A 15,654-nucleotide genomic window follows, 5' to 3' on the forward strand; every position below is an offset into this window, starting at 1 on the left:
ATTACGATTTGTTCTTAGTGATACTTTTAAATGTTACTTATTTGTAATCTTAATATTATATTCTTTACTTGATTTTATACGTTTCTTTTGAGCTTCTTTAAAGTAGTCTTTTTAGTAGATTCTGGTAAAGGAAAGAGATATTTTGGTAACAGATTATTTATTAAAATATATTCTACTAAAAATCGTAACATTGTATGTACATCAACAATACACCAACCTACGACCTGTAGGATATAAGGCACTTACTAATTATACATTAAAATAATATACAACTTCTCAAACCAATCAAAAATCATACTAGTAGTCTAATGTAATAAACTTTCACCTCGATTTAATTTTTAAAATACCAAATAACTGGCAAGGGAACTTACATTGAGCATTTCATATAAACAACTTCGTAAATATTGACTCTACCGTGTATATAATATAATAAATTCCTAAGTATAAAATTCTACAATATGTAGATACAGTCTACAATCATGTATGTATAATTATCGTAATATACGTTAGCTGTGATAACGGGTTATGATCAACATCTATACAACAATATATTTATAAATATCCATTCCCTGTTTACAATATTACAAACAACATAATTAAACCTGTCCAGATTAAAAACAAACTCAAAAAGTACTTTATAAAAATGAAAAATATTACAAAACACCAATTAACCCATCAGGGCTATAGATATTGATAAGAAAATATTACGTTACACAGCCTACATAATTAATTGCACTTTACGGGTAAGTCTATCATCTAATACAATTTAATGTAAACATTCTATAAATAATTTTGTCTCTTGGCAAAGTAGTAAACACCTACACCTATATTAAATTTATCTTAAAATAACGGGCACCTTCTGGTTAATCCTACTAAAAGCTATAAAATGTTGCAAATACAAAGTTAAGGTCTTCAAACGCATGTTTCATTACATATAAATAGGGTAACAAAATATCACTGCTATGACAAATTTTGACTATTTAATTTATACCTAATTTCAAGGTAGCAGCATTGTTTTTGCAATGAAGACGAACAATGTTATCTGAATCGATTGTCTTACATTATAATAGTGTGATATCTGAGGTCCTCAATGATGTTGGCTCTGGACTCCTGGTTACAGATAGGAAAACGATATTATAACCACAGTTTTTATTTTCCGTAACCAAAGAACCACCCATAATTATAAAAACCATCACCACCGGACACCGGTTAACACATTTTAATAAAAAGCAATATAAATTAGTTTCAATGAGATCTATTAGAAAGTGTGATAATTTAGAATTTCGTTTTTGAATCGGTTAGGTACACAAATGTGCTGGATACAAAGTCTTTCATTGTCTGTCTGTGCAATCAATAAGATTATGTACACATTACGTATGTAGTTATTTGGTGATAAAAATAGTATTTGAAAGCTACCCCATTGCCACTACCAAAGTAGTGTTTACAATACAACAAGTAAGACACATCTTCATATTAATTTGTTACATGTTGGTAAGAAGTCGAATATATCCTTGTAAACGATTAACAAAATAAATAGGTATTAGGATGATAAGTTTGACATTTTTATATTTGTTAGTCTTATATCTTTTTGGTTACAAATAGAGAATAGTTGAACCGATGAAAGAAATGGCAATAATAAAATTTTCCTCTCAAAAGTTGATCGTTTACAGGCTCCTGCATACTCTCCGTACAGTTTTACAAGTATAAAAATAAAGCCCGTCACAGTGTCTAAAGCCGTCCCTGAACCAGGTTAGTCCGCGTTGTGCGATCGCGTTAAAGTAATGCGTTCTCACATGTTGGGCTCTTGCTTGAAGGGCGCGGGCTCGAGGAAGCCTTCGGGTAGCGGCACATGCGGTACTAGTGGCGGCGACGCACCCAAGGGTGACGCGCTCGGAGCCGCTGCTTCCTCCATGCTCTCCATGGCTGTGTCTGTTGATGCACCTGGGGGACAACATATTAATTAATTAGGAGATTGAGGTGTAGCGGATTCTGATGACGTTTAACGGAACAACCAAAAGGCTTATTTTGATGTTTGAATGAATAAACTGGATGGTAATTTTGTGCCCTAGACATTGAAACGATATTGTCTGCATAAAGTTCTTTGGAAAACGTTCGATGGTGTTTTGAAATCACAGAGTATCCATAAAACACTGTAAATTGGATAAGGATTTATGAATGAAGCTATGCGACGTACAGTCCACAGCACGTCAAACTACACATTTTTATTGCAAAATATCCCTGTAGTTATACTATACATATAAGATCCCAGTGTTTAGGTTGATGTACCGTTGCTGTACATAGACCGCTTATCTCTCGCGTATCTCTCTGGGCATTCAATGACAGGCTCAATATTGGTGGAGAAAATTAAATACCCGGTTCAACACCAGACGATCCAGGAACGTGCTAGATCGTCTGGCGTGTCCAACTCATATTAACTAACATTTTGTCAGATTCTCACCTCCTAGTAGCATCTCCTGCAGCAGACTATCGACGTGCGCGACTCCAAACAGCTTGGCAAACTGTATCTGCTCGATCATCTGCCACGTGATGCTCTGAAGCGGCGGCAGACACAGCAGCAGCTCGCCGAAGCGGCCGCGGCCGTCGTACTGCCGGTCGCTGATGTAGTCCTCCAGGTTGATTTGGACTTGGTAGCGGAGTTGTTTGATCTTTTGCGGCTGGGACAGGCCTTTGGCGTCTGCGGAGAGAAATGTCTACTTAGAAATGTAGCTCAGTTGTATTCCACGAGATTTATAAACTGTGTGAACTTTTGATTTAATCCAGACTAGCCCTGCTAACTACGTGGGTGGAACATTATAAATGCAGACAATGCGGTGAAGTCCTAGAGTGAACAGTAAGCTGTTAATGTCCAAAAAGAAATACAATAATGATTCGGACATCGGAGGCCATGTTAAGCCATGTCAGATCAGTCCGTCGTGCAAATGACTGACCGTATTAGGTATGCCTTTTAAAAGTATCTGTTTTATCATTCTGATTAAGCATATGCTAATAATATGCTGAGTTTACACGTGGATTGTGAGTTGTGACCTTAGTTAATACAAATAATAGTAGAAGACAATAATATTGTGGTGTGAAACGTGCTAAAAATAATCCTTTTGTCAAATAGCACCAAATTATTAACATATTTTACTAGAGGCAACTCACAAAAAACGTATTATTAATTAAACATTTAAACTAATTTCGGGTCAAAGACGTAAAACGTTTGGTAAAAACAGACAAAAAACTAATTTGCAAAAATACACTGATTTTCGCTGACTGAAGACACGTGAAGGTATGTAAATATCGGTTTGAATAATAAGTGCATTTTAAGAGCCACAGAAAAAGCGAAATCCCAATCATTCTGTAGAACTGTTGTCTGTCCGCTTTGCAATGGAGAGAAGTCGAACCTTAACTTCGAACACCTCATATGTTCTGATTAATTTCGTTGCGGGTCCAATGACAGTTTAACTTTCCCCCGGGACAAACTTGACCTTCACTGGTTGGGTTTTTATTGGCGGTCAAGCTGTAGATCCTGGCTACACAGCCAGCGGTGGGAACTAGAGGTGGGAATAGTCCCGTTGTAGAACTTGGTTTTATCAGGTCTGTTCATCTCCGCGAGTTTACATCGAAAACAAAACACGCAAGATGGCCCCCTACAGGATTACTATTTGACAAGGCCTCACATACGAGCGAACATTGACTCACGCACGCGTATTCTTGTTTAAGATGGAAAAAAAAATAAAGAAAATGGTGTACTAAATACTGTGCAGTATTTAACTGCCTAAATAATAATAAAAACACAGAATGTACTTTTTTAAGTTGCCTCAAGACACTGATAGGTAAATAAGTAGTTAATATTATTCATGATAATTCATGCTAAATCATGTATTTCCTCCGCCATTTTCTGCGGTTTGGTACCTCACGTCACATCATTTTACCGAAGTCAGCCCTATAGCTTCGGCGCAGTACCGATCACTGACGTTTGTCAACAAAATGTTGCTTGACTCTTGAGACAAGCTAAATTACACCATATTGTTAATGACATTGAGCATACATTTTTTTAAATGCCTTCGCGAAGTAAAACTTCTGTACGTAGTACTTATTATTATTCTGTGATATAACACTTACTGGGGTCAAAGAATATGATGGCCTTGAGACACGCGAACTCTGTGTCGTCGATGTCGATTTCGCGCAGAGGCTTCACGATTTCGTCCATCACGCGCATGCCGATCATGCTGATGTCGATGTCCATTCGCCCGTCTGTAAACAATAGTTGCTTTGATGAATTTGAGGAGAAAATGATACACAAACATGGGAGTGGGGAGTTCCCATTTTAGTGAGCTGTACACGAGATAAAAAAATGATAAAGTTTGTGAGATAAAAGGAAAATCCTGTTGCAAAGTTTACCTTAAACGTAAATCAAATACGATTTAAATAAATCAACTGCCTCAGGTTAGCTTCAACCCATAATCTATTGCTGGCCGACCGAGTTAAAGTTATTAGCTTAATAAATGCAAAGAATGTCATTGGCAGATATTTTTTAAAATATGATTTAATCCCCTTTATAAAGAACTTAAGTGAATACTGACATCGAACGGTATTATTACTCTGTGGTTTCGGTTAATCCTATCGGTCCTCCTTGAGTGAGGGTGGGATAACCGTGAAGGGTATTTTGTTCGTTTGTAGTACTCGTGGCGTCAACCACAACCACAAGTCATTGACGAAAGCGATCTTTAAGGCCTCAGCCTCGAACTTAGCGGGCAGCGGGGCGGGAGCGGCGGCGGCGCGGGAGCGGGGCGGGCAACGCAGACCCGTTCTCGAAACAAGCGGGCAGCTCGCGCGGCGCTTTAGCGGCGAAGTGTTGTGTTCGGGGTTGTGTTGTCGAGATATTTGTTTTTATTCGCAAACGAAATGTCTGAACAACGGCGACAATTTTATTTCGATTCAAATTTATTCCTAACGCTCGATTTATTGTGGGCAAAAGAAGGAGTGCGCTCCCCGCTCGTTGCCCGCTCGCTCGCCGCTGCCCGCTCGTTGCCCGCTCCGGCGCCGCTGTTTTCGAGAACCGGTCTATTTGATTTTACGCATAAGATCCTGCCGCTCCCGCGCCGCCGCCGCCGCCGCCCCGCCGCCCGCTAAGTTCGAGGCTGAGGCCTAATGGGTTCGGCGGCCTCGAGCCCCACATTACCTGCTCCGAGCGTCAAGTATAGGCTATTTTCCTGGGAATACTACTACTGACCGATGTTGTGCTTGGCGATGATGCAGTTGTTGCTGAGCAGCAGCACGTCGCTGAGGTGCAGCGAGCGCCGCGCGCAGCCTAGCAGCAGGTGCTCGCCCGCGTGCGCGCGAAGCAACGCCACCTGCAGGCGACAGGGAAACTTTAATGTCAAGACGCTACTGCCATTGTAATAAGGAACTAAAGCCTGGTCCGTGAGCACGTAGAATTTTATCCAATGACCCCAAGCTACCCATCCTTATCGCTCGCGCGGAATTATAATGCTGTCGCGACTGTGCGACGGGCGCCCGCAGTGAGTGTGCGAGCGCGACAGCAACATAATTACGCGCGAGCGATAAGGATGGGTAGCTTGGGGTCATTGGACAAAATTCTACGTGCTCACGGACCAGACTATACCACAGATCACAGTAACTAAAGGGAGATGTGACAAGGGGGCGGGGCCGGTGTCGCAGCAATATGCCCAAAAACAGAACACATTGCTCGTGACAGCACTGACGTCATACATTGCTTGCGTAGTACTAAAGATTATTCGAACGTTGAGTACTGATACCGCAGTTGATAATGAGCACATATTTTGATTACTTTGTGTGCGTGAATTTGTAATGCGACACTGAGTTTCGAACCCAGTGCATTAGTTGCCATCTCTCTACTATATCTCTATGGGAACTACCAAGCTTTGATACACCAAAGTAATACCTAACTCATTGTAATAAAGAATATGCATATGGCTTTAATAAGTAAAAAAAATGTGAGCTTGCTCGTGCATACTTAGCGGTCCATCAATCTAGCAAAGTCAAAATATCTACGCGAGCAGCCTGGTAATATCGACACACGGCTTAGACTCCCCGCAGACACAGACTTTTAGTTGACCGATAGTTGATGACGACAATCAAATAGTCGGCACGGGAGCAATCCGCATAATCGCGACACGTTTCAAAATGGATCGTGTGCCTTGAACGATAGGAGGACGGTGGCTGCTCCTCAATAGCTAAGTGCTTGTTCAAACTCAGTGCAGAGAAATGGCGGAAAAATACACACATGACTGTTTATATTTGTCTTAAAACGTTCCAGTTTAAAAAACTAGGCAACTAAAATGAGTCACTTTTTCCATGTAAACAATTTCTTCTTATAAACATTCTAGTACTTTTGGCACATTACATTATTTCAATTTGGCACGAATTCCGCAGTACATTGCACTCCGAGATTAGACGTAATACTACACAATTTACCCTGTGAATTTCGTCACTCTCCATGAGTAAAATCAGTAAAGGTTATTTTACAATCATTATGGTACAGTCAACAACACATCACATTATACTTTTTATTGCAAAGTAACATCTATCACAACGACATAAAGACTACATTCTCACCTGGTCATCTAGATGCAGCTCCGTAAAGGCAGGGATGTACTTGGCCCACTCGACCAGGATCAGTAGCTGCTGCTTGATGGAGTCGCACACGTCATTGATCTTCGCTAGCTTTCGGTTGCTGAGTTCCGCGTCAGATACGTTTATCGTCTGTGCCAAGAGAAAAGGAGTTCTAATAAGTATAGTTTTTAAGCACATATTCCACCTTTTCGCTTGCGGTTACTCAGCTCCGCGTTTGATCGTTTATGCCAAGAGAAAAGTAACTGTATTATGTACACTATTTAAGTAGATTTTTATCTTCCAACCCGATCCCCGGCTACCTTAGTGACACCACAATATTGTATCAGCATATGATTTACGTAGGTAGGAAAATATTTAGTTCAAAAATGAAAAATTAGTCAAGTTCAACTAAAAACATTAAAATTCATTACCGTATACCGTAATAAATAAAATAAAATAAAAATAAATTTACCAGCAGACGGAGAATGACGAAGCCGTTTGTAAAAAGATGAAGAAGAGGTGTTGTAAGTTATTTTAAATGTAATTATGGTATGTCTACAATAGGTGGAAGTGCGACGAGGTGTCAAAAGTCATACAGATTAACATGGCTAGACGCGTCGCCGAATTTAGCGATGACATGTCCTGCTGCGATATGAAATTGAAAAAAAGTCGAGAAAAATAGACTCGACGAAGTGCCACGTCAGTCAATGACTTTGTAGTAAATAATAGTGGAAAATTTCAGAATATTGAATCTAGTCAAAACACGGTTTTAAGCCGTCTTATGAGACCAATTTTATTATCAGACTTGGTTTATGTTTTGTTGTAATGACACGAATTTTAATACGAACTTTAAAGTCTCGAAATGATAAGGGATGTCTCTCACCCTGGTCTATAAGTCAGATTATTATCCCGTGTAATTCACATTAATATCGTAAAATGATCTAGCTTTAAAATAATCTAGGTTTAAAGAAGAATACCGGAACTAATGACATAAATGATAAGGAACATTTAAGAATTATAACAAAAAAAATTTAAGTCGCTGGAAGATGAAACAGACTATTCGATAATCGGGCTCTTTGACTAGAGGGTTTATGAGTATGAGTACTAGTCAAGAGGGTTTATGAGGTAACATAAATTAATGATATTACCTCATCTATGACCTTTCTGCTGAGAAGTTCCGCGTTGAGCAGCGACACGACGGACAGCCCGTTGGCTTGCGTTGGTTCTTCGTACGACGGCCTTCTGCAGTTGATTCTGTCTCTCTCGTTCTGAACGGCTGGGAACAAACATTTAAGGAATAAGAAGTTGTCTCTAAAAATTGACGGTGGTTATAGATCATTTCATCCATGAAGACACGCCCCACCACTTTTTGGTCGACGGAAGCGCGGGGTGCGGGGAGTTTGATCCGAGCAATTAGAGCGTCATTATTGTAGTGTGCGTGTGCACTCATGGATAATTTAGCGTGTACCGATAACACTAAAAAATTAGCGGAACAATGGTGGAGTGCGTCTTCGTGGATGAAACGATCTATAAGTTACAACGTGGTGTACCTGTACTATTTGAAGACAGGTAAAGGGATTCCAAGATAGATTTCTAAAAATTGTTGAAAACAATCTACATGTTTCTATAACCAAAGAGCATGTAAACTAGACACTTGACTAAGCATGTAATACTATTTGAAAATATTATTTCATGAAAATAGTTACTGTTGTACATTTTTAACAAGAATATTAATTATGCTCAAAATAATATGAGATGTGTTAGTTATAAAGTACAATATTAATCAGGAAATTGTTATAAGTTGTAGGTAAAGGTTTGTTTTTCACCAGTTGTACTAATATCATGAAAAAAGCCGTCATTTCAAAAAGTACCAAAGCGGATATCATAAAACGCAAAATAACATATTTTTCGCGATGCTAGTAATTTTGTTGATAAAGCAAATTGCTATCATCATGATAATTAAGTATGTAAGCACAATGCGCCATCAGTGTTGTATTATGGCGAAATAATTACGTTTTATCATTCTACCATATTCATTAGTTGACATTGGAAATTCGGATTGAATTATCATAGATTGATAATAATCTATGAGGCGCGCGCGCATGGGTTTCTTTTGACAGTATGTCTCTCCATAGGTAAGAATAAGTACTACGACGTCTCCCTTTTTAAATAAAAGTATAAAAGAGAGATATTTTGTCACGGGGAAAAATTTCACCCGTGCATTAGAATATTCAAACTCAAATTTTGAGAAATTAAGACACTAGAATGTTGTAAAACTTAAAGATTAAAGAAATACAATGATGATACACTGTCCAAATACATAATAAATAATAATAATAAAATATAGATTCGCAACTAAAACTTTCTACCATACGAGTACAATAGAAAGTGTCCGTTTTCGTCACCCAGTGCACTCAAATATAGATTATGTCGCTTTGTGTACTGTCATAATATGACATACACAATTTTCCTTTTTGTGTTGTTAGTTATTAACGGACTATAATTACGACCTAAGGCGTCGGATATGGCTTAATATAAGGTCGCCATACGTTTTGGGGTACTACTATTATTTATTCTGTGGTTTTGGTTTCACAGGACATGCTATAAAAAAAGGTTGTCCTTGATATTTATTTTTAGTAATATCCGGACTTATTGCTTTATAGAAAAAGTCTCCGTTACTACGAATCTCAGGTATTGTTTATTTTCAGAATAAATCCTTGATTATGCAATTCAAGTGATGGATAATATTGTGATGTGTAATTGATTGTTTCTAGTTGTGTTTTACAATTATGCAGTTCCATTTTATAGTGCATTCTAGATTTAGACCTGCAATTCAAAATTTTGAGGTTGCCACCTTAGCATATTTGGACGTACGTAGTATTATAAATAACGTATAAAGCTGAATTTGCGTGTGTCAGGTTTCATTTCAGGCAAATAATAACAGGGAAATCGAATTCTTTGGAAAATGTAAACGCGACGTATCGAGTGACGAAACCAATGTTGTATGAGTAATTAAGTTAGTTGAGTAATTAATGCATGCCCAGTATTCCCGATAACGTCGGTTGGTGAACTTCACAGTAACGGGAGCTAAGAATGTTATCAGACAAAGGGAAGCAACACTTAATTGGGTTGTTTTCCCTACTCATATTATAAACGCGAAAGTAACTCTGTCTGTCTGTGTCGCTTTCACGCCTAAACCACTGAGCTGATTTTGATGAGACATAGTTGAGTCCTGGGCTTTTATCCCGGTTTTAGAAACAGGGACGCGCGCGATAAAGGTTTTCTGTGACTAATGAATTTTGTCTAATTTCAGGCGGACGAAGCCGCGGGCGAAAAGCTATTTTATACATAAATAGGTGTAAACAATATTAGTGCCAATTGACATTCATATGAAAATGTTTGCGGCAGAAAAGGTGTGTTTGCGGATTAAAAAGATAAGATTGATAAAAATAGCAGGTAGGCAAATGATATAATGAGATTATCACTGAGACCGGCTGATAAATAAAATAATAACTTGAAGGACAAATAGTTACGAGATTTTCCTTTAGATGTCAAAGCAACTGTTAAAATATTGGCTTACTTACATATTGACTTAAAGTTGTTGTTAGAGTATGGATAAATATTATTGAATAAGTATATCCATTTAATCTCTTGACTGATCCTAGTTTCTTCTAAAGTTTTATTAAGTAAGGCTGTACAATATGTTCCGATTTTGAGATCTGTTTAAAATCTTTATTGCTATAGGTATTTAGGTATTATGTGTGTATAAGTGGTGTAAGTATGATGTGGATATTGAATTATCTAAGGTAAGCCGCAGTNTTTCAATGAGTCGTGCATCACTATTACATCGATAGAAATGTTTCGGAAAAATATTCTGCAATTTTAGATAGCTAACCTCCATTCATATACAGGGTGTTAGGTAAGTAATATTGACTCTACCAAGGTTTCATAAAAAAAGCTGTATATTTTTAACTATCGAGATTTTTTTCTTGCTTTCAAATACCATAGGTACCAGGGATAATAGAAAAAGTACACTAGTTACTCGAGTTTTATGGAATTTAATATTAATAATACCTATAATAAAAATGAATCGCAAAAAGTAGGGTAAGCGCATAACTCAACAACGCCTGGACCAAAATTTAACTTTTTTTATAATGTTCTTTGAAGTCCAAGGATGGTTTTTACGGCGAGAAAAATTTCGGATAATTTTCGGGAAAACGTAAGTTTATAAAATTATTTCCACACCCAGTATACACAGACAGAAGTTAACGATCGAAGAAAGCTTTTTTGGCCGCGTGTGAGCTTCGAGCTTCTGCCCACTAACTTGGAAGCTTACTTCAATATTTAAATCGCCCAAAGGAATTTTCCGGATGTAAAATATTAGCTTTTTCCCGCAACGAAAATAAATTCGTTAGTCGCTTGCACTGCGGTTTTTCAAAGCTTGGTTTGGATAGGAAAATATTTTTCTAAACCGGTTTTTTTAATTGAACAAACAAAAAATAAAACAACACTACGGCATCTTGCGTACTAACTATAATAATAGAGAAATTTGTCTTCTCATCATGTTCTTATGAATAAAATTGATAAATCGATCGATCTAACTAAGGACGAACTTTCCTATAATAATAGCCAGCCTATATTGTAATTTTATTACACTCTTATGATTTTAGGCAGATTAAACTAAAATTATAAGGACGAACTTTCCTTTAATATTAATAGTCAACCTGTATGTAATTACACTCATAAGATTTTAGGCAGATTAAAACTAACTACAGTATTTGTAAGTACCCCACACAAAGTTATATTTTTTTAATTAGGTCGTAATAAGTTTTCTTACCTCAATTTAGCACTTTTTCTTCTGCCAGAGGAAAACGCGTTAGCCACTGCGACGGAACCATTGTCTTCGGATTGCTAAAAAGATAAATATTTATTTTAATTAGGTTCCTACATCAAAGAAAATAACTTCAGTTTTTCATATAATGGTAACAAGTGGAAAACTTTATTTATTGTGTAACCAAACTGACCATACAACTTAAAAGACGTGTGCTTAGTGGGAATTTCCAACGGCTTTGCTATTGGGAAGATATCACAGTTTGATGCTAGACTATCTTGCATGCCAAAACTTTAAAGCAGGTGCCCAATCTTAATCTTTGAATGAAATATGACTTCTAAAACGTAGAACACGAAGGCTTAGTTTGAATTGTATGAAAATTGCAAGTCAAGACAAATCAAACGGTTTCAATCATGAGTTTCCAGATTCACTTAGCATATTCCACTACATTATCATCAACTTGACCTTCATTGGTTGGGTTTTTATTGGCGGTCAAGCTGTAGATCCTGGCTACACAGGGGTTGCAGCGGTGGGAACGAGAGGTGGGAATAGTCCCGTACATCATCATAGATACTAACCTCCTCTGCGTCGGTGGGGGCTTGAGGGTCGGCAGACTGACTCGGCACTGGCACTGGTGCTCCGTACCTCGTGAACATGCGAGGCTGGGTCCTGGACAGAAGGGCTTGGATTATCANGGGGGCTTGAGGGTCGGCAGACTGACTCGGCACTGGCACTGGTGCTCCGTACCTCGTGAACATGCGAGGCTGGGTCCTGGACAAAAGAAGGGCTTGGATTATCAGGTCATTTGGTCTTAACTGCAGGAGCGCGACCCTCTCTAATTTACCAAATCGTCACTCCTATTTGAAACGTACTTTTGGTTCCAGCATAGTAGAATTAGGACCTCTCTCACTTTTACCGTGGATATCGTAAAAAGCGCATAAGGGTTCTTTAAAATATTAACAAATTTTGCTAGTTGGTAAGCACAGTAAAAGTTCAATCTTGCAAAACTTGCAATATTAAATTAAAGAATACAATCGAATAGCGTACCTAATGCAAATCTCAATTTCAGATTTCACTTCAAAATTAAACTTCTTATTTATGTCTGGCAATATTAGAGAATCAGATCACGAACACATTCTAATAATACATCAAATTACATCTATCATATCGAACATTTGATCATTGGCTGCACAAGATGATTCATAATTATCATTGTTCAACCGATGCATGTCCACAAATGCTAATTCGAGACCTTTGTTGTGTCCCATTAACATATCCTTTAGTTACGTGACCGAAAACATGGTTAGATCATTTAAATTCAATAGAGTTTCCACTGACCTTGCACCAAATGCCGTAGCCACTGCTACTGATGTGGCACCATCATCCTCGTTGTTTTCATCATCAGAGTCCTCTTTGTCATTCTGGTTTACATCATTGCCTTGCTGGTTGATGTCAAGACCACTTTGCAGGGAGTCCTGTCCTTGGAACTGAGGTATTTGCTGCTGCTGACCAATCATGAATTGCTGACCCTGGTACACTTGCTGAGGTATCTGCTGTTGAGGATTTTGGAATTGTTGTGGAGCCAAATACATTTGCTGGGGTATTTGACCTTGTTGAGTGTTTTGGTATTGCTGCGGATCTACGTACACTTGCTGAGGTATTTGCGCTTGTTGCTGATCGTTCTGGAATTGCTGTGGGTTTTGGTAAGCTTGCTGGGGAATCTGCACTTGCTGCTGACCATTCTGGAATTGGTTTTGGTCCACAAACTGCTGTTGGACGTAGCCGTTTTGGTATTGCTGAGGATTAACAAACTGGGGTTGAGCATAACTGTTCTGAGGTTGAGCTATTTGCTGAGGATTTTGATACTGAACAAGAGGGTTTGGATAATTTACTAGTTGAGCCTGGGGTAGGAATACATTCTGCTGTTCCTGGGGTTGTGCTTGAGGGGGTTGGTAGACCACTTCTTGCGGTTGATAACTTTGTTGGTAAACAAATTGAGGTTGCTGTTGGGTATTCTGCTCATCATCTTCTTCAGCTTCTTGTTTGGGCTGATTATACTGATCCTGGTTAATATTCTGTGGCTGTACCACAACAGGTTGACCTTGAGAGAAGCTTTGGGGATTCTGAGCGACGATTGGCTGGTAGTGGTTATTGATGAACGGTTGAGGGTTTTGAGGAATAAAACCAATGTTAGCTGGCTCCTGTTGACTTGCGACTAACAGTGCAGGGTTCTGTGCAGCGAAGCCTTGGCTTTGGATTCCCTGCAAATATTGTTGTTGAGCTAAAACTGACGGGAGAGCAGCAAAATGGGTTTGCGCGTCATACCCAGCCACTTGCTTTTGGGAAGGCTCCTGCTCAATTGGCTGGTAGTATAAAGGTGCTCTGATCTGACTGAATTGTTGGAAAGGAACAAACTGGGGCTGAAGTTGCAACTGAGCTAACGAACTAAGGAACAGTTCTCCTGGGTATTCTTGAATCTTCTGCTTTGTTACTTCAACCGAGACCTTTTCTTTTTTGTCATCGGCTTTCTTGTCATCTAGAGTTTCTCCCTCATTGAGATCAAGTTCAGTGGTAGATTCAGTAGAGGTCGGTTCAGTGGTGCTGGTAGAACTTTCTGTAGCGAATTGTCTGGGGACTTGAGGAGTAGTGAACTGATTAGCCCGATTCCTTGCTTGAGCTGCTTCTAGCTGTCTCTGTCTTTCGTATTCGCGGTATTGTTCTTGCTGGTATTGGTACTGTAACAAATTGAAATCGCAAATAATTTTTAGAATAAGAGGAGCTGATTTAATAAGAATGTCTGCTGTATCATCTATTTCATCATTATTAACTTATACCAGCCCATTTTGGACATAGGCCTCATTTACCCTATCTTCCATTTTGCCCTATCTTCGGCTTATTGCATCTAGTTTCTGCTAAATACTATTATTTACTTATCTAGGTAGTGTAAATGCCAAGGGAAAGAAAATGCTATTGTTTTAATCATGAAACCGACCTGCGCTTGCTTGTAACTGTCGTCTAAGTTCCTAATATCGGTGTTGAAGTTCTGTCCAACATACTCCTGACCATTGATCGGGGATACCTGGAAGATTGGCTGCTGTTCCAAGGTAGGCAGGCCCTGGACTGAGACATCTTCTTCGGGGATGCCGTAGGAAGTGCTTGGGGGTTGGGGCCTTCTGGGTTCCACTGGTGGTAGGTACTCTTGCTGTTGTTTCTGGATGTTCTGGAAGACGAGATCTTTCAATTGTGTCTGGTAAATATGAAATGTGGTGTCGGTTTTTCGATAAATCATTGGCTTTTAATGATTTCGAAGATAGAAATCTTATTTCGCAGTTTATAAAACTACATGAAATTCTGCCTGTGAATTGATTGGTTTACTCAATTAGAAGAAAATGAATTACATTTTGATAGTTCTTTAACGTGGATATAAAACTAGGTAATTATTTGCTCAGTCAGTGTTTTTCTATAGAGTGTGACTGGCGTACTTTGACTAGAGTGCACTTTGACTGGCGCCCTAAGCTTTGACTGGCGCCCTTTGACTGGCTCTCTTTGACTGGCGCACTTTGACTGGTGCACTTTGACTGGCTCTCTTTGATTGGCACACTTTGACTAGCACACTGACTTCTTACACACAGTGATTAAATAACAGAAAGGTAGACAATTTCCATAATACTAACCTTTTGAGGGAGCTCAAAAGCCGGACCAGCAGGTCTGAACCCGCTGGGAGGGTAGGGAGCGGGCGCCTCCGCCCACACTGCGCTCAGCAGGAGTGGTATCACAGCCAACAGTTCCTGGGGAGAGACCAGGGTCAGCACTTGTTTTATCAGACATCAAAATTTACCTAATTGTTTAACAAAGACTGCCTTGATGGCCTTATTAAGCTATGACAAGCCGCGGAAATAATAATAATAATATGTTTCCCACATCGGTACATATACGTTTGAAAACCAATGATATTTTCATTGGGTATTAAATTAAGCCTGGTTAAAGTATAAATAAAGGTCCACTGGCTTACATTACAAAGTTATTTGTGTTGAAACTACATTATTATTTTGAATCAAAAGGGCATGGAAAATTGTTAATTTCTTTTGGCATTCATTTGAAATTATGTGAATAAATTTTTAAAGTATGCAAATAAACAATTTGCATTATAAAAGTTTGTCTGACTTATATTATCCTACACGAATTAAGACCAAAATATAGAGTCAAAATTTTAATATCGGTAA

General features: G+C 38.7%; 1 protein-coding gene across 1 annotated transcript; it reads right to left on the reverse strand.

Moving 5' to 3' along the window:
• Window positions 1-140: 140 nt before the first annotated feature.
• On the reverse strand, window positions 141-15,249 carry LOC114358970 (uncharacterized; the record flags this gene model as incomplete). The annotated part of the gene is made up of 12 exons (XM_028313176.1): window positions 141-1,110; window positions 1,794-1,941; window positions 2,459-2,695; window positions 4,126-4,257; window positions 5,237-5,357; window positions 6,604-6,750; window positions 7,749-7,911; window positions 11,438-11,511; window positions 12,010-12,202; window positions 12,770-14,166; window positions 14,424-14,651; window positions 15,106-15,249. Coding segments are annotated over 12 exons (3,033 nt in total), but the record flags the coding sequence as incomplete, so codon positions are not given.
• Between the last annotated feature and the right edge of the window lie 405 nt (window positions 15,250-15,654).

This window comes from Ostrinia furnacalis, unplaced genomic scaffold (assembly GCF_004193835.3).
Source record: "Ostrinia furnacalis isolate ACB-3 unplaced genomic scaffold, ASM419383v2 OfSCF4158, whole genome shotgun sequence".
NCBI classification, from domain to species: Eukaryota; Metazoa; Arthropoda; class Insecta; order Lepidoptera; family Crambidae; genus Ostrinia; species Ostrinia furnacalis.